The sequence below is a fragment of the Sinocyclocheilus grahami genome, unplaced genomic scaffold, assembly GCF_001515645.1.
Source record: "Sinocyclocheilus grahami isolate Dianchi unplaced genomic scaffold, SAMN03320097.WGS_v1.1 scaffold148.1, whole genome shotgun sequence".
Taxonomy (NCBI): domain Eukaryota; kingdom Metazoa; phylum Chordata; class Actinopteri; order Cypriniformes; family Cyprinidae; genus Sinocyclocheilus; species Sinocyclocheilus grahami.
The window spans coordinates 846,393-873,532 of NW_015505327.1; the positions used below are offsets into that span (position 1 = coordinate 846,393).

At 37.1% G+C, this 27,140-nt stretch overlaps 1 protein-coding gene across 3 annotated transcripts in view; it reads right to left on the reverse strand.

Moving 5' to 3' along the window:
* The window catches only part of rptor (regulatory associated protein of MTOR, complex 1), a 304,659-nt gene that overhangs the window by 23,663 nt on the left and 253,856 nt on the right, over positions 1-27,140 (reverse strand). For 2 of the 3 annotated variants that reach the window (XM_016281199.1, XM_016281198.1), the window contains exons 22-25: positions 18,480-18,598; positions 9,085-9,188; positions 8,549-8,765; positions 7,047-7,157 (exon numbers count right to left, since the gene is read on the reverse strand). In XM_016281199.1, the coding sequence (XP_016136685.1) occupies positions 7,047-7,157; positions 8,549-8,765; positions 9,085-9,188; positions 18,480-18,598 (551 nt within the window). The remainder of the gene's footprint in view (positions 1-7,046; positions 7,158-8,548; positions 8,766-9,084; positions 9,189-18,479; positions 18,599-27,140) is intronic. The other variant, XM_016281200.1, reaches the window with a different exon arrangement.

A 27,140-nucleotide genomic window follows, 5' to 3' on the forward strand; every position in this document is an offset into this window, starting at 1 on the left:
CTCGTTAAAATGCCCCGATACCAAACGCTGGCATGTGATAAGCGCCATATTCAAACAAAGAAACACCGACAACAGAACAACAGACAGCAGAATGGAGTTAAGGATGTCTACTACGAAGTATATGTATGCAATGAATATAACGTTAAACATTCAGTATTAACGCCTGTATAGCTGATGTGCGCGAGCTGATAAACAAAGCACGCTGAGTGGATTGAGCACGCGGCGGCGCAGATGCGCGAGCTTGTCGAGTGAATATACCTTTCTCACAGACATCACTGGAAAGTTTGTAGTTCGGACGGATATGCAAAAAACAAGTAAGTAAAACAATGCACAAGTTACTTAACGGTAGGGAGAGAGAGCCCGCTCACTTCTGTTGTGTGATCTTTGATGTTCACTCACTTAGCACATGCATCATTTGTATTAAAACTAAATCGTAAAAATAAGACCATTTATAGGGGCATTCACTATAAACATCATTTATTTTCAGCCTTAGGCATACACGACTTTCTGGCGAAAGTGAATCTAGCAGCCTGTATGAAATGCGCTACACTGTACTATTCTGCATCAGTACAAATACGTGCACGCGTTATTCTTCTATGGCATCGTGAAGCACCTTTATTTTTAAGAGTGTAGGCTGTACTACTTGTCCCTCTCATTCTGCATCAGTACAAATACATGCACGCGTTGCGCGTGTTTTGCTTGCTTGAGCGTTTCTGCATTATATGAGAGGCTTTGGAATATAAATTGCAGCACGTTTCAGATGAAAAAACGCGACTTCTATTTCTGAAAATATCACAGTTAGGAGATTTATAACGAGTGGTTCCCTGCATTATTACAGCAAAGTGCGTGATTACATTACTGAGCCGCTGCAATGGAGCAGCTCCAATTCTATTAAATTAAACATGATGTACCATAGAGCAAAAAAATGAACAGTGAAATAACAAAAACTTGTAAAATAAATTTTAATGGGCATAATTAAGTGTGAAAATAACCAAAGGATATGCAGTCAAACCAAAAATTATTCAGAGACCAGATATAATTTTTTATATTTTTTTACTAGTGGGTGCAGGACACTATAGTTCATTTAAGTGAGGATAGAAAAATAAAGAAACTGTGACAAATCATACCAAAAAATTCTTCATACAGTGGACTACCAGTAAAATTGATACAAATTTGGGAACAAAAATTATTCAGACCGAGTCTGGGAAAAAACATTGAAGTTTGCATGAAGCTGGGTGACAGCATGCCCAGGAGACTACAGGCTGTCATTAAGGCTAAGGGTTGCCCGACTAAGTATTGATAGTTGTGTAAATACTGTCATAGTAACAGCTGTCTAACTTTTGATTGATTGTAATCTATTACATACCGTTCTATCAAAGTTATCTGACATTATCAAGCTGAATTTGTTCTGACACAGTTTAACTCTGAGTTCTTGTCATATTTTATTACCATTTTCTAAACTATAGCGAATAAACTGTGATAATGTGAGAAATGTTGAAGGTGTCAGAATAAATTTTGGCTTGACTGTATCTATTTGATAAATTAAGTTAACCAACTAACATTACACATACTCTTTTGGTTTCTGTACCCAATATTTTAAAAATTTACAAATGCAATAAAAATATTGGTATCGGCAAGTACCAAAAATAAAAGTATCGGTATCGGCCGAGTACTGGAAAAAGTGGTATCGGTGCATCCCTAGTTTCAACTTACTTGAATATCTATCTATCATACAAACGTAAAAATAAAACACATTAAAAACAGTTCAAATGTTGACTTGTATCTTACCAAGATGTGATTTTATACAGTTCATACTCTGTTATTTGCAGAAATGGACCAAAGTGAACATATTTAGACAGGCTGTACAAGTCCAGTACAAGCGTTACTGTTGTCAACCACAGCTATCACAGTTGCTAGGCAACGAGATCAATCCTCCGTAGGCAAGTCTTGCAAAATGTCAAAATTCATGGCTTTCGAAGGCATGGCCTTTGAAGTCTGCGTGCCTCTGAATTGAGACACAGCTATAATCATGAGTTGTCTGGCCTTAGTAAAATTCTAGCACTCACCATTTTGCTATCCTGATCTCTCACCTGCCTGTTGTCAGCCTGTGTCCTGCTGTTTGGAATTATTTCATGATTTGTTTGATGCTGGTGTTACCTGTATACTTCCCTGCTGGACGACTCTGATCTGTATAAGTTCCTGTTTTTACCCATCTCTTGCTTGAAATAGTTCTTTGGATGCTGCTAAGCCAAGATTCTTAGCTGTAGCTCCTGCCGTTGTAGCTTTCTGTTTACTAAAGACTGTGGGAAAAGAAAGACTGTTACATGTTGATACTTACCTGTAATGCCAAGATCCTTATTTGTAGTCCCTGCTGCTGTGGATATACCTTCTGTTCCCTGTAAGAAGAAAGTGACTTTCACCTGTTTTATTCATCAGTTGGCATCTACCTCTTTTGTTAAAGCCATCTAACCTGTTTTACCTACCTGATTAAGTTTTTGCAAAAACAAAAATTCCCACAACTGGGTCCTGACTGATTTCTGAGTTAGTGTGTCATTACAGAAGGCCAGACCATCAATATGGCCTCAGCGGGAGATGTTCTGTGCTCCATGTATCAAAACGGCCATAACACAGAATCATATGAGGAGGAACTTGTCCAATATTGCCATCTTACCACTTTTAAGGACAGATGGATCTGTTCTGGAGTGGCCTGGACAATCACATTGCCCCTTTAATACCAGTAGGCAATCCGACCCTTAAGCAGTATCTGGATTGGGTACTGTGGATATGTGGCTCTCCTTACATGGCTGGCGAGGTTTATGATGTGGAGAACAACAGTGCCTCAAAGCATCTATTCTCCTTAACTCAATCCCTTCCTATGCAGCAGTTCACGTTGCCCAGCACCAAGCCGGTATCAATCACAGTAACCAAGGCAAGGTCTCGTCATACCAAGTCAGCTAAACACAGTTCTGAGAGAGCAGTACCTGTGAGTAATATTCTGACTTCTGAACTGGAGGATTTTACCAACATGTCCGTCCGTAGGCTAGGAAACCAAGCTCAGCAGTTCTAAGTTTGTCCATTTCTAACAAGGATTCCCTCACCCGTTCCATGCCAGCCCACAAGTCAGCTCCAGTCCGCAAATCCACTCCAGTCCACTAATTCTCTCCCAAGACTGCTTCAGAGTCCAGCTCAACTCCAGAATTTATTCTGGCCCCTGAGCACAGTCCAGTGTCGGCTTCAGCCCCTGAGCACAATCCAGAGTCAGTCCCAAAGTCCGTTCTAGAATTCACTCCAGCTCAGGAGCTTTGCCCAGAGTCCAGACCAGTATCCCACATCTCCAATCTTACAAACTGAACACCATATTGGCCTCCGCAAAAGATTTCAGCACCCTCAAGTCCAGAGCTCTCAGTGCTGCCAAGTCACATTGGTCACAGTGGTCCCAAGTCAGGTGATTTCAGAGCTACCAAGTCTAGTAGTCTCAGCGCATCAGAATCAGGTGGTTCCAGAGTTATTGCCACTTTTATCTGCTCTGTCTGTAATGGCTACTACCATCTTGTATGCTTGGGTCACATACAGATCTACAATTCCTCATGAGGTGGCATCGACCACTATGGCTCCTTCCAAGACAGTGGCATGTGCTTGTGAACTCTCTGTTTTACCTGTAACCCTGGGTGTTTCCATCAGGGCCAAAAAGGCCTTTCCCAGTTTACTCTTCTCAGCCAGAGACAGCTTCATGGTCCCTCGACTCAGCCCAGATAGTCAATTCTAAGTTATCTGCCTGTTTTGTTATGACCAAGGAGGTCGTCCCTGAAGCACTTGTCTGTTCCATGTTGGCCAAAGAGCCTATTCCTAGTTCCATCATCTCAGTTGGAGAGATCGTTTCTAGGTCCCTTTACTCAGCCAAGAGAGTTGATTCTCTATCATAGCTTTGTCTTTACTGTATGTCTGCCATGCCCTTGCTCTGCCTCTTTGTTTCATTTTACCACACCTCTTGTTTAGCTCTTGACTAGTTCTTGTTTTTTTTTAATTTTGCTGTTTTACTAAACCTGTTCCCCATATGCCTTTCTCTCTATTTAGTTCACCAAATTGTTTTGTGCCATGTTCTTTGTTCTGTATTTTCTGTTCCGATTGCCAGAGTATTTAGTGTATCTTGCCAACCAATCTACCTCTCTAGTCTTTTTTTTTTGCCTAATCTTATCTGGTTTAGCCCCATCAAATCTGCTCTGTGTCTTCCTGTACCCTGCCCAGTCCTGTAGTTCCCAGGCTGAAATTCTACACCCTGCCCAGTCCAACTTTGCCCAGGTTGGTGTGTCCCAAATCGCAAGTACTCATTGACCATGAGGGCTGTTTTCTGGTTACACCCTCCTGCCAGGCTCTGAATTCTCCTCTGTATTCACCCTTTGGACTGTTCTTCTGGATTTGATGCTTGCCTGGCTTTCATTTCTCCCAATGTCCTTGCCCTGCTGGTAAAGGTAGTCCCAGACTCAGTGTCTACCAGGTCTAATTTGTTTTCTGTTTTGTTTTTTGTTTTTTAAAGGGGTCATATGACGTTGCTAAAAATAATATTATGTTGTGTATTTGGTGTAATGCAATGTGTTTATGCAGTTTAACCCTCTGAAGTCGATTAGCGTGGATACGCGTTTTGTGGCATCTTCTCCTGATAACACCGAAAATAACTTAAATTACACTTTCAGTTTTGATCTTACAGATAAGAGCAATACATCAATCGAATCTGTAAATGGTCTACTTTTATTTGTATACACATAATAAGAGCTCATTATGCAGCTCATTATGCAGCTCATTATGCAGCTCATTATGCAGCTCATTATGCAGCTCATTATGCAGCTCATTATGCAGGCCTTTGTCTTCTCAGGTGTGAATCACTCATTATACATGACCATTCACGCCCCCTCGCATATTCCTTTTCTACACAAAAAGTGTCTTAGAAAATTTAAATCAATATATTGTTTTCTGTGAGTGAGTAAACAAGATGATTTTCACATCATTCTGATGCAAAAACTCTAGACTTCAAGATCTGTTCTCAATAGTCCTGTGAACAAACGTTCTGTATGTGTTTTATGGCCTTATTTCAGTGACTTAAAAATTTTAGTTTTTCACTAAGCACGCATAAATGTTGTTTTCTCAAAAACACAATCACATACATACATGCTGCTCACATATTATTGTAGCCCAGTTTGTGCTGATTATGGTGCTACTAAACTTAGTCATTAAAATGTTTATTAGCAACTGAAAAAAGCACAAATGTCAGGACATGTCAAAACTTCTCCAGGGCCCAAAACACCCTCCGACCCCAGAGGGTTAAGGTAAAAAAAAAACACATTATTTTCCACATACTGTACATTATTGTTTCTCCTCTATGCCCCGCCTTTCTGAAACGCGTCAATTTTTACAAAGCTCATCGTTCTGAAAAGCGTGGTGTACGCTGATATCCAGTGCGTTGTGATTGGCCGAATACCGCAAGCGTGTGACGGAAATGTTAAGCCCCTTACCATACTGTAATGCCGTGTCCCGGCGCGATGAGACAACACCAATAACAACCCATTACAAACGAGGCAGTTGCTGCATCCAGTGGGGACATAATTACTGATTATAATGACTGATACTGTCTTTTTACGCATTGCGTATCGCGCCGCGTAAACATAAAACCATGTCTGCATTTGTGATCGGAGAAACGACAAACAATCAGCGCTACTCTACACTGCTCAAAACTCACGTTTGAATCATCAGTGGCAAATTCTTTAAATATAAAAAACTTACTTACTGTGAGTCAGAAGCGCCAGACTCTCCTTGCAAAGTTGGAACTGCCCCACTTTATAGAAACAGCCTTTGTGCTACTCTGCAGGTTCAGGAAACAGTCCTCCATAAAATTTGCTGCACACATCTGAATATTTGGGTTGAACTGTTCTGGAACAGTGTTGTAAATACAACTTAACCACTGATTTCTAGTTGTGTCCTCTTTTGCAAAGGCCAAACAAAGTAGTTTCACAACGAAACACAGCATCACACACGGCGGGCTTGAGTGAGGAATGGCCAGCGGGCTTGAGAACGGCACGGCCGGCGGATTCGACGAAGGAGTCCACGGTGAAAGCCGATCCGGCAATCCACAGCGTGAAGTTGATGTATTTCCTCAGCGACCAGCACGGATCAGCTCTAGGCATGACAAAGTGGATATTGTCCTCTTTTGGAAGGCCAAACAAAGTAGTTTTGCTTTCACAACGAAACACACAGCGTCTCCACGACATGGCGGCGGTGGCAACAACAATACTACAGCGAGAATAAAAGTTATGCCTTCTTTCTTTGCGTGAACATTTGGGTTATGCAAATCTTCCCACACAGTGACATAGACATGTGGGGGAGTGTTTAAACAAAGCGTTTTAGCAGGGCGTGGACAGGGAGTGTTAACATTTATAAAGAATATCTCTTTGGGTTTGAGACTTTAGTCTTTGCAACTTTAGGGATCTTTTCTATGCACAAACAGCTTGTAACACTCCAAAGAGAAAGGAAAATTTGAAATTGCATTATATGACTCCTTTAATAATAAAATCGAAAAATGTGTTTGGGTTCTCAGCACCAAACCTCGCAGTTTCCATTTTGGTTAGAATGCCGTTCTTGAAAGGACCTCACTAGGTTTTGGAACTGTAATAATGATCAAATGATCACACATACACACACACACACACACACACACACACACACACACACTGTATACACACACTAAATTTTACTGTTTGCATTTCTAGTACAACCCTCTTTCCTTAGCTCAAGTATGCAAACCTAGAGGTTTTCTTCATCACTAACCTTCACTTCACTTTTTGGCAAATTGTTGATAATATTATAATTTTTTGATAATATTAGAAGAGGGCTCCAACTCTTTCACATCCATTTACTAATATGATTTACATTTTAATTGCTAAATCAACATGCTTAAATCAGCCTAATTAAATCTTAAGTAATGATTTGAAGTAAATTCATTAACTGAATTTGTTTGCTTTAGAAGTAAATTAATTAGTTCTGACCTCTGATCTCACCTTCATGACGGGCTGAGCAAAGTATTTGGCACTCCAGTCGCAAAGACCCGTCTGCAGATTCACACTGATGAAGCTCCTGTGAGCGGCTGTCTCATCTCCATCCTCAGCAGTCTTTAGAAATACACAGACAAACGACAACATGCATCTGAATCAGCAAAAGCTCTGTGATCAGGTTTTGTACTATGACCTACTGACTGTGATTTATCCTGCTAATTAGATGACAATTAAAAAAAAACAAAAAAACAGCATGAATCATGAGCATGAATCATTGATTTTTGTTTAAATTATATTATTATGTTTTTATATTTTACATTTTATAATAAAATACATTACCATTTAAAAGTTTGGGTTTGTTAAAATCTTTTTGAAAAAAGTCTTATGCACACCAAGACTGCATTTGTAAAAACAGTAATATTGTGAAATATTATTACAATATAAAACAACTGTTTTCTATTTTACTATATATTTTAAAAGGTAATTTATTCCTGTAATGGAAAAGCTGGATTTTCAGCAGTCATTATTCCAAACTTTAGCATCACATGCTCCTTCAGAAATCATTCTAATGTGCTCAAGAAACATCTCTTATTATTATAAATGTTGCAAACAGTTAATATGAATAATTATTGATTAACATTTAACTTAATATTTTATGGAAACTGTGTTACTTTTTTCAGGATACTTTGATTAAAAAAAAGTTCAAAAGAACTTATTTATTTGAAATGGAAATCTTATGTAACATTATAAATGTCTTTACTGTCACTTTTGATCAGTTTAATGCATCTTTGCTATATAAAAGTACACATTTATATATAAAAACACATAGATGACAATATGTAACCGAATTGCCAAATAAACCCTGAAAGAGTGATTAGGTCTTGTATAATGACTGACGATCTGACTGTGCTTTATTGTGCTTTATTCTGCTTCTTATGCAACTATTATGCAAACACTATATATGAATATGAAATACTAATTTAATTTGAAATTATTTTATTATTTATTGTTTTTAATTATTTACATTATTTAAAAAATATATATATACTGTATATACATATATTATGTTCATCCATAGTCCTCATTTTCTGTCATCCAGCTCTTTATGTCTCTTACGGGTTTCTTGTACTTCTGAGAGAAATTTTAGTGCTTTAACTGGAGACTACTGAGCATCTAACAAAGGTTTTATGCTCTACATAAAATGAACACTGAAGACATTCAAGGCCTTGGACACTGGGCTTTGAGTGGTAACATTTGTAGCGTCTCGACCAGTCTGACACACTAATTTTTATTTGATTTAACAAATCAATTATTCATTAGATTAACAAATCGTCACAGTCCCCTCACTCAATAAACTGGATTGTTTGTGGTTTTATTTTGTGTCTGTGCCACAAAATAAGAAAACCACATGGAAGCAAAATAGAGTTTTCCCGAATTATCTGACATGTCAAATAGACAGTAAAGCTGTTTGTGGATAGATCTGTGGGAAACCAATATCACTGTTGTACCTGATCAGGACCCTTGTCAAACATCTTCCTGGTGCGTGGGAACTGCTGCGAGTGGGGTGCCTGACCACCCAGAGTTGGTGTGTATGGTGGCCGAGTGGGCAGCCCCTCTCGAACCGGCGGTTTGGGCACTTCATTGGTGAGGCTGGAGCTGGAGGCACCAGGCATAGGTGGAGATCCGCTGGAGGGAGATGAAGAGGGTTTGGATCTGTGGGAAGCACTACAACACCAACAAGCATGGCCATAACACACAGATTAATGCGCTGCAAACGAACAGGGCCAGCATGCACTACAATGCTGCATGTTAAAATAAAGTCAACAGCAATAGCCAAGCACAGCCAATAAATATATTCCAACAAGAGCAGGATGTTGTTTAATAAATGCAAAAGAGAGTAAAATAAGAGAGATGCACAAACTATTACATTATGCTTTGTCACCAGTTATTAAAAAAAATAAAATAAAAATCATTGCAGACAACTATGTGGTCCTAATGCTGATTTTAAGCAAATTAAATACATATTTAAGTATGTGTAACTCACCCTGCTTGATGTATGAGTGTTCCTTTGCTGGTGGGGCTGGCAGGTGCTGATTGGGTCAGAGATCCTGAGTCCAGAATCCTCTGTGTACGAGCATTCATGGTGGCCTGATGTGAGAAGCAGTGGTAGAAGGCAGATGCATTACAAAAATGTATACGTCTAAAACTGTGCATAACAGTCCTGAGTGCATTAAAAGCGACAAAAAATTCAGTCGCAATTTACCATCTACCTGTACCAGCAATGATTACTGTGCCATTTTAAAGTTTTGTATCTAAGTGCTAAAAAAATACTTTCTGGTGGCCCCGTAGGACTGTAATTAAAATGTATACAGTTAATGTATGCAAATACAGAGAATGCATCTCTGTTTGAGCTACAACCCTAAAGACAAAAGCAACAGCAAAACTTTTCCTCATAACTTTAAATCGCAGCCTAAAAGGGTAAAAATCTGAAAATATGCTGTTCATAAAAACACAGGAAGTTGACTTATCTGCTTCATCTAAATCTAGTTAACAATCCCATCCTCTCATCGCCATCTGGAGAGATGGTCTAATCTGATTTATATGCTAAAACCTGCTGGGAAGCGAAAGAGAGGTAGATTAATCTTGATTGAGTAGACGGAAATAAAGTTATTCTGTGTTTGGGCTGCAGATCAAACATTAAAATTAGGGCTGCACGATTAATCGCAAGCGATATTTAACGCGCATCTTATCAGTAAAGCCGGTTCTTTAATCAGCGGTAAATCTCCATCACCTGCGTGCTTTCACATTGAGCAGCATTAACTACACAGAGCCGTTGTTCACTGACGAGCTGCGCCAAACCACGTTCATATTCGCGCGATTTTTAGCGCAGCTCCTCAGTGAACAACGGCTCTGTGTAGTTGATGCTGCTCAATGTGAAAGCACGCAGGTGATGGAGATTTACCGCTGATTACAGAACCGGCTTTCTGACAAGATGCGCGTTAAATATCGCATGCGATTAATCGTGCAGCCCTAATTAAAATGCTTGTTTGTGTGTCCCACAGATTCATTAAGTTAAAAAATAAAAAACAGAAAACAAAAAGATATGATGTGGATCACTGAAATGTAAACAATAATGAAACAATAATCAATGATAGGGACTGGGAGAGATAAATTATACATAAGACCAAATAAATCAGATAAAAATAAATACATTTATTTATGTTCTTAGTTACAATCCCTATAAAAGTGAGACACCAGCTATATTCCAAAATCTAGTGACTTGCCTTGCTACAAGACTGAGTGTCCACTGATATTAAGCACCGCAGTGGCTTGAGGCTGTCTACACTAAAAGTGTCAAAGCCAAACTTCCATATGTTCTGTAGTTGAAGTCCTTACAAGCAACAGCTTAAAATGGGCTTCAATAGAGTTTGCTGCTATGTTGATAAGCTAGCAGCATGATACTTGATAAAAAAAATAATAAATCCTAAATTATTCACACATTAAAAATATTATTTATAATGATTCATTTGTATTACACATTTTTTAATTACTAAATTAAGGATAAGTGCATTTACACTTGATTTGTTTTTTCAACTAGCTTGTCACAATGCATTTTGGTAATTAAGATGCTTACCTTTTAGAAAAGCCATGCGTCTTGAGCATACCTTTGATGCCCTAAAATGCTACTTTTTATTTCATGTAGTTTGCACAAATACATAATTTCATAGTTGCTGCTGTTGTTTTTACTCTAAAACATCTCAAATCTGTATTATTTAAATCAAAGAAATAATGTAGAAGTATAAAAGCAGAGGTATCGCAGTGGCACGGGGGTGGAGAACCATTAAACACTATGCTTGCACACTGTAAACAATTCATGAAAAACAAAATATAAGCTCATCTTATCTGATTCTCTGATTGAGTTTATATATACTTGAAGTGTAAGCATGAAAAATCAGATACTAGATCATTAAAGTTACAAAATATTATTTGAATGCACTGCTGTCCTAAATATTATGCAACTGGTCCTAGTTCAAAAAAATGCAAAAAAAAGTGCCTGAACGATTTATAATTTCTAATGTTTTTTTGTGTGTGATTTGTAGTAACAAGATGCAATTTTGTATTGTAGTAGTAGTATATTACTTTCAGTGGTGGTGTATTGTCTTTCTACATACTTAAGGAGACGCACCTTCCTTTAACCAGTGGAGTTATAATGTACTTCTAGTGCTAGCATGAGTAAATGTCCGGGTAAGTTAGAACATAACAGGCTCTGATAGAGTGTGTGTTATTTTGCACTGACTTGACTCGGCAGGTCTATCTGAGTATCACAGCACAAATGTCAGCATGACAAATTGGCACTCATTGTCACCTGCTGCTCAGGAACTTAAGAAAGGTCAAAGACAAAACAAGTCTGATTATTGGAAATTTAAACAACCTTCGAAAGTTCTGCAATCATGGTTTAGAGACTTTTCAACATTAATCAGCATCTAGCTCTTAAAAAAAGCACTGATGTAGACATGATGCAAGCAGACCTGAGAATTCAAGCAACAATGTCTCATAGTCTGTCATTGGATTTTAGGAACTCTGGCTACCCCTCCTCTCTACAGTTTTGAACTCTGTAACAGGGTCAAGTCAAGTCACCTTTACTTGTATAGTGCTTTATAAAATACTGATTGTGTCAAAGCAGCTTTACATTGTCAAACAGGAAAATAGTTAGTCAATAATGCAAAAGGACAATAACAAAAAGTCGTTTTTCAGCTAAAGTCAGTTCATTGATGATTCATCATCCAGTTCAGCTCTCTTCCAATAGTGTCTGTGCAATCAGTCAAGTGTCTCCAACTAAGCAAGCCAAAGGCGACAGTGGCAAGGAATCAAAACTCCATCGGTGACAGAAATAGAGAAAAAACCATGAGAAAAACCAGGCTCAGCCAGGGGCCAGTTCTCCTCTGGCCACAAGAGGGGATTATACCAACAATTTGAAGCTTCAACTTAAAAACAGCATAGTGAAGACAGGATGAAAAGAAGATTTTTAGTAAAGCGGAAAAGTGCAACTGTGAAAAGTAAGTATATACAGTGGTTTGAGAAGGTTTTTGCCCCCTTCCTGTTTTTTTAATTTTTTGCATATTTGTCACACTTAAAAGATTCAGATCATCAAACTAATTTTAATATTACACAAAGATAATGCAAGTAAACGAAAAATGCCGTTTTTAAATGATGATTTCTTTTATTAAGGGAAAAAAAGCTGTCCAAACCTGCCTGGCCCTACGTGAAAAAGTAATTGCCCCCAAAATTTAATAACTGGTTGTGCCACGCTTTGCAGCAACAACTGCAATCAAGTGTTTGCGATAACTGGCAATGAGTCTTTCATATCGCTGTGGAGGAATTCTGGTCCACTCTTCTTTGCAGAATTGTTTTAATTCAGCCACATTGGAGGGTTTTCGAGCATGAATGGACTGTTTAAGCATCTCAATCGGATTTAAGTCCAGACTTAGATCTGGCCACTACAAAACCTTAATTTAGTTTTTCTTGAGCCATTCAGAGGTGGACTTGCTGGTGTGTTTGGGATCAAACTTTGTCCTGCTACATAACCCAAGTGCGCTTGAGCTTGAGGTCACAAACTGATGGCCGGACATTCTCCTTCAGGATTTTCTGATAGAGTGCAGAATTCATGGTTCCGTCAATTATGGCAAGTCATCCAGGTCCTGAAGCTGCAAAGCAGCCCCAGACCATCACACTACCACCACCATGTTTGACTGTTGCTATGATGTTCTTTTTATGAAATGCTGTGTTGGTTTTACGCCAGATGTAACGGGACACACACCTTCCAAAAAGTTCAACTTTTGTCTCATCAGTCCACAGAATATTTGCCCAAAAGTCTTGGGGATAATCAAGATATTTTTTGGCAAATGAGAGACGAGCCTTTGTGTTCTTTCTGGTCAGCAGTGGCTTTTGCCTTGGAACTCTCCCATGGATGCCGTTTTTGCCCAGTCTCTTTCTTATTGTTGAATCATGAACACTGACCTTAATTGAGGCAAGTGAGGCCTGCAGTTCTTTAGATGTTGTTCTGGGTTCTTTTATGACCTCTTGGATGAGTCGTTGTTGTGCTCTTGGAGTAATTTTGGTTGGCCGGCAAATCCTGGGAAGGTTCACCATTGTTCCAAGTCTTCTCAATTTGTGGAAAATGGCTCTGACCATGGTTCGCTGGAGTCCCAAAGCCTTAGAAATGGCTTTATAATCCTTTCCAGACTGATACATGTCAACTGTTTTGATTCTCATCTGTTCTTGAATTTCTTTAGATCACGGCATGATGTGTTGCTCTTTAAGCATGCTTCACTTTGTCAGACCGGTTCTATTTAAGAGATTTCTTGATTCAACAGGTCTGACATTAATCAGGCCTGGATGTGGCTAGTGAAATTTAACTCAGCTTTCTAAATAATGTGGTTAATTGCAGTTCATTCATGATTTAACAGGAGGGGGCAATTAACTTTCACGTAGGGCCACGTAGGTTTGGACAGCTTTTTTCCCTTAATAAATGAAATCATAATTTAAAAACTGCATTTTGTATTTACTTGCATTATCTTTGTGTAATATTAAAATGTGTTTGATGATCTGAATCTTTTAAGTGTGACAAATATGCAAAAAATAAAAAAACAGGAAGGGGGCAAAAACCTTTTCAAACCACTGTATATACTTACATGAACTCAAATGAACAGAAAACCAAAATCAAAAACCAAAAAAATGTGGCCATATAAAGCTTGCCACTGTTTTAAGTAAGCAGTTAAGCTGAACTTCAGAAAACCCTTGAGCAATGTAATTATGAGGAAGTGCTTTGAAAATGTAGTTTGCCAAGCTACTAGATACTCATAATTTGAAGCAGTTAAATGTACTCTTTTGAGAAAATAATTTGTTACCAAGATACTAAGGGAAAAAAGCTAACTACAGTACATTGAAGATTGAAGATCTGCTAGTTTAGTACACAACACAGCAAATTTCAATCAAAATAGTACAATATAAAAGTACTGATTTATAGTCACTAGGATAAAAACAAGCCTCAAATGTACACATTTATACTGAAAAAAAAAATAAAAAACCTATGTCGAATACATAGCAATGAGCAAACTAACAAAATATTCACATACATTTTTATCTGTTCATTTACATTTTGAACAAACCAATAATGAATTAGACTTAGCAATGAAACATATGAGAGAGAGAGAACTGGACAAAACAACTGACTAGAATGAATCAGACAACAAAGGGAACAAAGAACGTTTTCCGGGAGATGTGTGTCAAGTTCTTTAACATTCCACCTGGAAACAAATATACCTTGATGCCAAACCCCCTCATGGAAGAAGAAAGCCCTCATATGTTTACAACTGTGACAATGAGTGATTATCATGATCAACTAAACGCTGGATTTTCAAAAGTATGTGAAATATTTAAAGTTCGCAGCATAGAATCTTTAAAATAAGTCTAAGGCTGATGATACACGGGGCAACTTTTTGAGCAATGTTGCCGTCAACAGGCAACCAGGTGATACACTGGGCCCACGACTGATCTAAAGTATCCAGATTGAAATTTGTTACCCATCCTCAATGGGAAAGTGCCCAAGCAACATTGCTCCAAAAAAGTTGCCCGGCACAATTGCTCAGAAAGTTGCCTCACGTATCATCAGCCTAAGAGTTCTACACACCGGGCTGTTATTGTAGGGACATTTCCACACCCCTAAACATGATGTGGCACAAAACGAAATGTGATAGGTTGCTTTACCTGTCAGTCATATGGCCTTCATTGGCGGTCCTTGGCCATTCAAAGCGGCCAAGGTTCCCAGACCTTCTGCCGTCAGTCTGAAGGTCTGGCTACGTGAGACTAGGGACTCGTAGGGCATATATGAGGATGCAGTATGTGGGCTTGTGTATGTGTGGACTTATTTTAGGTACATAAGTGCATGTTTTCTGGATTTTTACAAAAAAGAAAAGTACTGTGGCAGTATGGATTTGCAATGTATCAGATGGTAATAAAGGAACTCAATGACATTCATATGCAGAATTAGATTTATGATTAGAGCTACAAGTGCTTCCTTGAACAATTTCATTGCATTCATCCACTTCATCGCATTCATTCAAACACTGGGTCTCATTCACTAATAATTGCGTAGATTATTTGTATTCATACACATTCGAACTTCTGAAGAAAACTTTCTGCCTAATTCACAACATGCATGCAAGCATTTACTTTTTTTTTTTTAACCTCATTCTAATATAAGTAAATTTGGAGTATTCTAAATGTGTGCACGAGGTTAGTCTTTTGCATAAAACACTCCCAAACCATCTCTATATAAGGGCATTCCACACAACCCTTCCTTCACAGCGTTTCGTGCAAAGCCAAATGCGCCAACCTAAGAGTATTGTTAAGATCAAATACAAAATTTATCTTAAAAATTTTAATCAAATTTTAACTATAATGAGCTTTTTACTGGCGTGGGTACCACTGCTGCCACAATTACAAAATGCATTTGCAGCTATTGACCGCTAAGTGACACTTTAACCACAGACTTCGTCAAGTTATCAGGTTAACATATCAAAGCGTATTTTCGCAAGTAACAGTTGGCCAGTGGACCAGATATGACGGTTGCAGTTGGTGGATAGTCTAAGAAAGACACTGTTAAAATAATTCATACTCACAGAAGCAGTTATAGTACTTGTGAACTTATGTGCGTTTGTTATTTAGAAAGAATTCAAGCAGCATAGTAAATGTCAAGACTGTGAGCCTGTGCTTAAGTTTTAATGTATACTACACAGTACTACACTGCATTTTAGGTTTTTACACATTCAGCAGGTGTGCTGTATTATTTATATCACTGAATCCTATGTTATATTATTCTTGCTGTAAAATATAGAAAAGGTGGTTTATTCAGTGGACCATTAAAAGTGGTAGCCTATTTAATATATGGCTTTATAGGCTATGCTAAATGTCAGTATTGTCACATTACTTATTACTTTCAAATGTTAGAAATTATAATAATTATTTGGGAAAAAGATATCAGCTCACTAGCATGCCTTATTACTCATTCGTTTTAGTTTAAACATGGGGGCGTTTTATTAATTTTCAACAGCGTTTTAGTTCCATTGTTTAAGTTAAAATGTGACAATAACTTTTACGATTGGTTTCTTTGTTGTTGTTGTAGTTTTTTTTTCTATCTCTCTTTTTTTAATCATGGAAACAATTTTTTGGCATCAGCAAATTATTAAATATAAGTTTCAAACCTTTTATGACATTAATCTGGTCACAATAGTGACAAAGTAAACATGCTACAAAACTAGGCTAGGCCTCTATACTCATAATTCTCCCATTCACATTTATCTTCCTTTTTATATCATTATGGCATAATGCACACTTCTTTAAATGCATAATAATCTAAAATATTGGCCAGTACTAGATCACCGGATAGTAATCTTAAATACTGGCTAGTAATTATATTATGAATAATTACAGAGATTAAATGTTATAATCAGGGATTGAAATTAACTTTTTCACTCACCAGCCAATTTGGCTACTAAATTTTTAAGTTACCGGCCATTCATAACTTCTACTAGCCAACAAAATAATAATAATAAAAAACCCAGAAATAAACCAACAGCTTGAGGCTGTCTACATTGAACGTGACAAAGCGACCGCTGCACATAATTTTGTGTCAGAACTAGGGGTGTGAGATATTGGCAAAAAATTATATCTCAATATTTTCTGGCATTTTATCGATAAAGATAATTAGACCATATTTTGCTGAGTGTGTTATTGTGCTGATATCTTAAGGACTACCGTTGACAGCTGACTCCTAAAGTTTTTGATATATTTCATATTTTGTGAGGTCAGTTCACAGCAGTGATAGAAATTCATCTTTTCCAATAAGTTTAAATTGATTTTTACCTTTTATGTGCATTTTTACCTTTTATAAAGCCATTTTTTCTAAAAGTGTGCATCATCTTTTGAGACAAATTCTTAAATTTAATCAGTCAATTATAATAATAATACACTTAGGCTGATACTAAACAAATGAAATCAGTATCAACAAAATTAATCTTTTCAGAAGTTCCATACGAAGTGACATTTAGATGTATTTACATATGTTAATGCAGCTTAGAGGGACATGGAATGCTTTAACCTGCAGTTACAAATGCATAAATAATGTTTTGATATTTTAAATATGAAATTTTGAATACTGATATTTGAAATAATAAAAAAAATGAAAAGATACATTAGATGTTAAATTAAAACAATTAAAACCGCCAGTAGGTAGCAGCAAGTCACTGTTAATAAGTGAGTCATTGCGGCTGAACCGAATCATTTAAACGGGTGACTCATTAAGGAACAAAACACCGTCATGTTGCTCAGAGATGCAAAACAGCACTGTGGCTGTGTTTGGAATTATTTTTGTTGGCGAAATAGAGCAAAACCAGGCATGGTGTCTAAAACGTAACTTATTGTTTATTGAACTGTTGTACAAAATCAATTCACAAATCACATTTGTAACCATGCTGATTTTTTTATTTAAAACGGCACTCTTCGTGTTTGAAAATTTATTAACTATTGATTAACTATATGAAATGATATAACTATATACATTTTCTGCCCCCTTATCTTGAATTATGTGATCATTCTTAATGCATATTAATAGACTGAATCATGCACTGAATAAACACACTCTAAATGCCTACGTGCACTAAGTTAATGTAGTTTCTTATGCGGATGCGTGCACTCTGTAGGTGTGTTTTGTTTGGTGTTTGTAATATTCTCGATAATGTAATGAGTTCAGTATGTGTGCTAAACCTGTGCAGATTTGACTTGCATGAACTTCCCCAAGACATTAATGAGTGAACATAACTTACAAAAAGTAACCCGCCAAATTGGCTAGTGATTTGACAGCGTTACCCACCACAGCTGATTTTTACCCGCATTTGGCAGGTTGGTGGGTGTTAATTTCAAACCCTGGTTATAATGTTATATTATTGTTGTTATTATTAAACCAATATTTAGAACATTTAAAAGCAGAATAATGCTTATAATTTTCTAAAATTACATTAATCTGTTCCAATGAACTTCCAATGTAAGTGGCTCACTGTAAAAGCTTTTTCTTTTAAATGATGGACGAGTTGAATTATTACACTACAAATGCTGTCGACTGAGCCTACCGTGTACTGAACCCGGAATATTTCTTTAAGAATCTTTTCACACTAACAGAATGTTCTATTCTACAATACTTGCAGCACAAAATGTTCTGGATCTGAAACACTTTAAACAAATTAAACAACACTAAATATATAAATATACAGTGGGGAAAAAAAGTATTTAGTCAGCCACCAATTGTAGCAGAAATAGCAGATATAAATATGTGAGCACAGTGAAATGGGGCAGATGTAAGTAGGCTCCCAGGAATGTCTGTACCTTGTATGCGATGCTGTTGAGAACCTTCATGGCCAAATCAGAGACGTCTGGAAATGGATCAGCTGCAAGATGCAGTAACACCCTCCATATCTGAGTATATACACTGTTAAAAGACACTCCTGAAAAGAGAATCACATTTCAACACATTTTGTAAGTTTCATTTTAAATAAAGGAATGATGCATTCAATGAGGATTTCTGTGGAAACACGATTAGAGATTTAAATTGGAGTTCAGATTCTCCCTATAGACATTCCTTTCAAAAAGGTACTGCTGGGAACCTTGGTACAGTGACACTATCAAAATACAGTGCTACTTTTATATGGTACTGTATGATTAAGATTTTTATATACAATGACAGTTAAATTGTACTTACAAGAATACCATGGCATTATTGCCATGAATAACACAATAAGAAAACATAGCAATATTATGGTACTTTCATTACAGCAGTATCAATTTAAATTTTACAGGGAATAAACCCTGAAATACCGAAGCCATCTCTCTTTTATTCAGTCATACCAGTTTTTACAGGACAGATTAAGGTCAATTGTTTATGATTTTGTCGATACATCCAAGAAAAGAAACAGATTAAACTGAATATCCTGAACAGTCATTAAGGTCACTAATTACTTCACCTCCCTGTACCAATAAAAACAGAACTATCGATTTACACAATATTAATTAAGCAGATCTCATCCATCTTTCATTAGTAGCTGTCATTACTGTTATCAGGATGTCATTGACTGCTCCAGAAATGATGTGTTTTCATAAGAAAGAACCAGCTGTGGGAACACGTTGACTTCAATCTGACATTTTCTCTCCTGTCCCTGGAGTGAACCAGCAACCGCAGCTGACATTATCATTCTTTTGTGGTTTTTCTCCCAATTCTCATGCATTTTCATTCTGTCATCATCTGCAGCATGCCACCCCTCATTTCTGTCACTAGTTCATCCTGCTCTGCACCATTCAGGTAATGAAGACATATTCCTTCAATTATATTGTGGTGCCACTCGCACCTCATTATGAGACTGGGTGCATCTGCCATGTGTGTGTGTGTGTGTGTGTGTGTTAATGTCATATCCTATCCACTGGATGAGCGTAGCTGTGTTGCAGCTTGTGTATCAGGTGAGTGTGAACATCAAGAGCCCACTAGGCAGATGAGCATATTTGTGATGCAGAAAGAGTGCGCTTTCTCTATGGTGCTGTGTGAGATTGGAGCCCCTCATCATTCACATGCACAGTGTGTCTGCCATCTTAACACACGCACAATCCAAAGTGCTTCATGAACAGTCTCCAGAGACACCTCCTCCAACTTGCTCTCTCTTCGTGCACTTTTTTGCTTAGCCACAAAATAACAGCAGTTATGGAGAGCAGATGTTCAATGATCTGAAAGCTAATAAGCAGTCTTCTGACCCTCACTCTGAGTCACTTCACCTAAATGCTGATCTTAAGCGATTTCAACAAAAATTAGTAGTAATCTAATTTAAATTTTGCAGCTAATTTAAACTAATTTAAATTTAGCAGATAAGAGAAATCAACAACCGTAGAATAATCAGCAGTTAAGAGTATAATACGGGAAAAGGCAGGGCTCTGGATTTTTACTGGCCAATGTAAACAGAGCCATAATTCTCTACAGATGGTCATGAAATATTCACCAGTACTGCAGTGGTGTGCTGTCAAAACCTGCCACAGCTTCAGAAAACACTAATAAATGGACCCATTAGGAAGTTAGAAATGTATAACACTGACAAAACATTTTCCTAACCATAGGAAAATCAGTGTACTATGATATTATTCCAGTGCTTAACATAGTTCTCCAGCGAACGTTAAAAGCTCTTGCTCATTTTCCATGCATCAGCACTGGAGAAATGTGTATATGAGAAAAAAGATACAAGCAGTCAATTGACCATTAAATTCCAAGTTTAAATTTCACACTAGTGTAATGATCTGTATAAAGGCTGTCAACACTTAAACATTTACCAGTTGCTTCGAAATGAACTACATGATATGCTGATTGATTAATTATAGTCACAATTACTTGCATATCAATATTTTCTCAGAAAAAATCCCAATCATTGAGGATGACTAATACGTGCTGAATAAACATTACAAAAACTAGTTTTAGAAGATTTTGGCCAAAAATAAATAAATTCCATGACTCATCCAGTCATCCATGATTAATATTTTGTTTTATAAAAATCTTTTTGTAAACAAATTTGCTCAAATACATTAACTTTAAGCAAAAATACTAACATACAACGAATCCAATATAAAGTCCATATAATCCAACACAAATTGTTTAAAATGGGAATGACAGATTCAAACAAATGTGTGCATTGCAATCACAATATACAAGATGAGGGTTCCCACACCTTGGTTAACTTAAAATTAAAGGACCTTTCAAGGACTTTCCAAATCCAATATCCTCAAACTCAAGGACTTAATGTGGGGACACATTTCAAGTGAGAGCAATGTTACACTGTGTTACACTTGTTGTTACAGTTTTCATTTGTCAAACACAACTATGCAAAAAAAGCTTTTTTTTTGCTTTTTTTTTGGCCATATGACAGAGATCTGATAATAATATCTCTATAATCTGATAATGTCATATTTCTGTTTTGCATAAAACAGAAAAAAAGCTAGTCAGCAGTGTCCATGGGCATGTTACTGGTGTAACCCGCAGTACCACGGCAAAAGCCGAAGAAGAAGCGGCTTGTCGGAGAAGCATTATAGCCGTGACGGGAGCAAATAAATATCAAATCATTAAAACATTATTTAAAACTACAAAAAGGAGACAACAACGGAACAGGAGATGATGGCATTCTTTCAATCTGCACAAGGACTTGTACCACGGCAGATCAACATTGTTTGTTGCGGACAATTATTGATGTATAATGCTATGTAGTATAATAAATGATAAGTTCTTTGCTTTGTTTTATTTTATATAAGAAGGTGTAACATTAAAATATATTAAAGTGCACATAAACACACACAAAACTCGAGTACATATGGTGGGAGTGGTCCTTGCAGACCAATCACAGTGCTTGCGGTCTGCGTAGAATTGACATGCTGTTAGATTTTTGGAGAGGTGCACGTCAGGCTACGGCGTATGGGTGTGCATCTACGGCGTAGGTTCGACGCAAAAGTATAAATTGGGCTTTAGTCCTGTATCGGCCACCATAGCTTCTCTAAAGGGAGGGGTGAGCGGGGGACTGAGCCGTTGGTTGCAATTTGCAACCTCACCGCTAGATGCCACTAAAATTTACACACTGCACCTTTAAAGCAAACACATGCTATAAAAGACACCCAGAATCCATCAGTAACCATGGTAACTAAAGGTGTTTTGAACCATGGACTCTGCTGTGTTAGCACTCAATAGCATTGCCTGGCTACTGATTTTTGTATGCAAAGCACAGTCACACCTGAAGGTTAAGTAAGGACTGTAGAAATGGTTTCATACTTTAAATGAATTAGTCACAGATTATATAAAAAAACTGAGGGAATAAGGAGGAGGAAACAGAGAGGATGGGCTGACAGGTGGTCAGAGGAGAAAGATGAAATGAAGAGGTTTTGTAAGGTGCTGGTGTAGACTCTGCACTGATGTTAGTGAGCAATGTGAAGGGGTGGCGACTTAAAGAGAATATGAAGAAAACTAAAAAGGATGTGTGTGTGGCTGATGCCAGAGAGAAAAAAAAATGACAAGAGCCACAAAAGATATGGCAGAAAAGAAAAAGTGGAGTTGAGGAAAAAATGTCATGACTGAATGAGACAGAGAGAAGTGAAATGGATTTAAACATGTAGAGATGAAAAACAGCCTGAATGTGCAGATCTAAATGCTTTTAGAAGCAGAAATTTGTGAAAATGTCGATAAATTGGGTTTAACGTTGATAAGGCATGTGGAGCTATTGCGTCACAAATGCATCATCCATTCATGAGTCTCTCATGCATTTGATGTGAGTAGATCTATTTGTATGATGCACAGAACTGCTGCCTATATACAGTGTACCAAATAATTCACTCATGAGGTCCCATTTCAGTTAGGATGCTGACATAGAAGTCAGTTGTCTATGTATGCAGTTGGCAGCTGATTGGATTTTGGAACAAAGCCTCATTCTCACCATACAATGACAGAAGTAACAATATGAGGCATATGAAACTGAAGCCAAGGGGCTGACCAGAGCAAATTATAAATGCCAGATAAGAAACAGTGAGAGAGAGAAGGACAAGAAAAGAGATAAAAGAGCTTTTACAGCAGGTTTGATTGATGAGACTAAATTAGCACAATTTAGAGGATCTATATGTTGAAATAGGATTAAAATAAATTGAGCAAAATTCTGCTGGAGAGGGATTTTGAGTTTTCTAGTCTCTTGATTTAATCATTTATCAGCTCTGCTTGCAGAGGCCATAAAAGAAAGAGATTAAAGAACCAGCATTTCTGTTTGTCTGATTCTTGGCCTTCCTTCTAAATTCTCATAGGGACAAATGCCAAGCATGCATGGAACAACATTCAGTTTGAGTTTAGTACATGTAAAAACTGGAACAGTTCACATAAAAATGTAAATTCAGTCATCATTTATCCTCAGGCTGTTCCTTTCCCAAGAATTCGCATAGAAAACAGGTCAAAGCAACTCTGAAAACATGCAGAAGCAATTATACCAAAAGAGAACAAAAGTACTATTACCATAACAAACCTCTGTAAGCAAACGTGTATGATTTTCTCTTACTTGCAAAAAAGAAAGAATTCTTGCTAAATGCACAAGACGCTATTTTATAGTATCATAAAAATTTATGTCACTGATGAACTCTCAGATTCACATGAACACCAATGACAACCGGCAAAATCGCCAAATCTAGTGTGGCACTAAATGCACCATGTTTGAATGTATATAAGTGTGAATTAGATTTAAGAGCTATTTCAATTTTGGTCTGCTTGTCACACAAAGCTATCATATGTCTTTAGAAAACATAGAAAAGGGGCTTTAAAATCAAAGACAGTGGGCTTCCCTTTTGACACAATGTACCCATTAGCGACCTCCCCCCTGAATTCTGAAGACTACATAAATACAGTGAAATGTGTTCATGCAGAAATACAATGTTACAGCAATCAGTGTGCCAAAGAAGGGAACAAAAATGGTTTGTTTGAACATCAATAAAAACAGACTCGTTCCTATTTATGTCTCACTGTAATCATCTTTATCGTGATTACAATAGTCATCCCTCAAAACTTTACTAGCGCGACACTGGTTTGCTTTATCCAATCAAGAGTTGTAGTTTGGTTATCATATGTTCATGCAGCAGTTGGGTGTTTTGAGCCGCTGTTCAGTCTCCATTTCATACCGTGCAATGAGAAACAGCTTGGGCTGCTCCGAAACAATCACTGAATATGAGAGAAGTTGTGCTTTGAAGTCAAATACATGCTTAAATGAATAATTTACTGAAATCTGGATGCAAGTCTCTATTCTCTCCACCATCTCTGATGTAATCGGCTGGGTTTTCTCTACATTAGTACTGTTTTGAACTGACGGCTTGAATGCATTTGTTTACCAGATCCTTGGACTTAAAACTTTCCAGAAGTTTACCAGCTTAAAATGATCTGATTGCAAACAGAAGAGAGGAAACATATGTCGTCTCTTGTCCAAAAACCTGCTGCTTTTGCGTATATATATATATATATATATATATATATATATATGTAATATAGTCGTTTGGACTGCTCTGATCACACTGCTCTGGTCTACTTTTGTTTATGGAAAAGAGCAGCCTAGGCATTCTGCAAAACCTATTTTATGTTCCACGGAAGAAGAAAATCATACAGGTTTGGAATGACATGAAGATGAGCAAATGACAGTTTTCTTTTTTTGCGTAAAAGTTCTCAATAAATATGGATGTAAACAAATTATAATATAAAGCAGGCATCAAAACAGCCTTCTGGCAGTTTGTTTTAAATATGGGTTAATGTGACATGAAAAGTGTGTCAGAAATTATGGCTGCATACCAAATATGGGCCTACAGTATGTGCAGTTCATGTTGACCCCATAAAATCAGCCATCAGGTCAAAATTATAGTGAGGTTAATAAAATATAGAAGAAGAGTATTATCAAAAGTGGTGTGTCCAGGGCCTAAAAGGAACACCAAATGGGAGTAAAAATCAGCATCAACACACTGGCGTAAGTTTGTCTTAAAAAGCTCCTAAACATTAGATCACTCACACCCAAAGCAGTTATTGTAAATGAAATGATCACAGATAATAGTTTTGATGTATTCTGCTTGACTGAAACCTGACTAAAACCAAATGATTATATTGGTCTAAATGAGTCTACTCCACCAAGCTACTGTTATAAGCATGAGCCCCGTCAGACTGGTCGTGGCGGCGGTGTTGCAACAATATATAGTGATATTCTCAATGTTACTCAGAAGACAGGATACAGGTTTAACTCATTCGAAATACTTCTGCTTAATGTTACACTGTCAGATATGTAAAAGAAATCTATCGTATCTATTGCTCTGGCTACTGTGTATAGACCACCAGGGCCGTATACAGATTTTCTAAAAGAATTTGCAGAATTCCATTCAGACCTATTGGTTACTGTTGATAAAGCACTAATTGTTGGAGATTAATTGATAAAATGGGTTATTAATCCGTACAACTGCAGCAACGGAGGACTATTGTTCTGCTGAGTGATACTGCGGAAGAACTGATGAAGGCACAGTTTGATCTTCGGCTGACCAATCAGCAGAAAGGGGCGTTTAATTCCCGTCCACATGTAGAAATCGAATATTCAAGCTGTTTATTCATTTTTCCACCCATGAACGAAAAACTTAAATTTAAGCTGAATTCTCGTTTTTCGTTTTTTGGGAAAAGAAAAAATGAAAAAACGAAAAAGGAGCTGTTTTCTAATTTTTCTATTTTCAATATTAAATCAAAAAACGAATGATCAAATGATACACAGATTCCACAGGACCCTGCATTTGTTAAGCGCATGCATATGCATTTACAGTGCTTATACTCATTTTTAAAAATAGAATTATTATTATTTAAAAATATGAAAGCACAGCAAACTGATCTGTTAAAGAAATATGAAAGCACACAACAATCTGCTAAACTATTTTATGACAAAAATTTCAAAACTACGTTTAGGACATGGCAAGTCTGGGGTCTGGAGAATGTGGATTCTGTTTTAGATTGTAATAGACCACATAGATTGTATAATTTATAGAGTCTTGTTTCTCCTGAAAGAATAAAACTGATTGTGTAAAACACAAAAAAAATGTATTCTACTAATTAAAACTAATTATTTTATGCCATTTTGTATATTACTACTTAGACAAAGACAAAAATGAAAAATAATGCAATCAATAATCAAGTGCTATAACACATAGTAAAGTAGGATTCTGGGGGGTTCTGGAAACTCAAAAGGACACTTGTACACAGAAAAAAAGGAAAATTTTACTCAATTCAATTTTCAATTTTATTTTGGCACCTAGTGGAAAGAAACAACATGGGCTATATGTCTGAATCCACTTTTGCTAGTTTAACGATGGGAAAAACGGTCGGCGAGCCGGGCGCATGGTCCAAAAGGTTGTACCTATTCTCTTAATGAGTCATGGGTGTGTTTTGGGCGTAACGTGCAATAAACCAATCAGAGTCTCATCTCCCATTCCCTTTAAAGGCCATTTGCGCTTGCACCATGGCGGATTCGCTATTTACATGGCGGAATTTGCAAGAGCAAAGACTGAACGCTTCTCCAGAGAGGAAAGGTTAACCTTTAACCTCGCGCACGAGCAGACCATCTAAGGGGCACAATAATAGGTGCATATTAATAACAAGCTCTTTAATTAACAAAAAAAATATATATTGCGGCATTGACTTTAGACCAGGTTTCAGTTGGTCAAAAGTGCAGTCTACTTCAGTTGCCTCAAAATAGCAATGCGCCAACAATGCGCCTGAACACACCTCGTTTTCGGACCAGCACGCCCATGGGCGCAAATGCATTTGCTATTTAAACAACGTGGAGCAGGACATGAAAATGATTACGTCGGGCTGAAACTAGCAAAAACACTTGTATTGCGCCTGGCGCCAACTATATGATAGGGCCCTATAAGTTGCAGATAGCTGGAACAAATAGAACCTGAATAACAGACTTTCAAAAACAAAATTATGGAAATAAATCAACAAGTGCCTTTTTTTTGTGTTCATTGTAATATTTTAAACATATATACAGGTGCATCTCAATAAATTAGAATGTCATGGAAAAGTTCATTTATTTCAGTAATTCAACTCAAATTGTGAAACTTGTGTATTAAATAAATTCAATGCACACAGACTGAAGTAGTTTAAGTCTTTGGTTCTTTTAATTGTGATGATTGTGGCTCACATTTAACAAAAACCCACCAATTCACTATCTCAACAAATTAGAATACTTCATAAGACCAATAAAAAAATTTTGTGTTCATTGTAATATTTTAAACATATATACAGGTGCATATATGTGCATATATATGTGCATATATATAATTTATCTCAATAAATTAGAATGTCATGGAAAAGTTCATTTATTTCAGTAATTCAACTCAAATTGTGAAACTTGTGTATTAAATAAATTCAATGCACACAGACTGAAGTAGTTTAAGTCTTTGGTTCTTTTAATTGTGATGATTTTG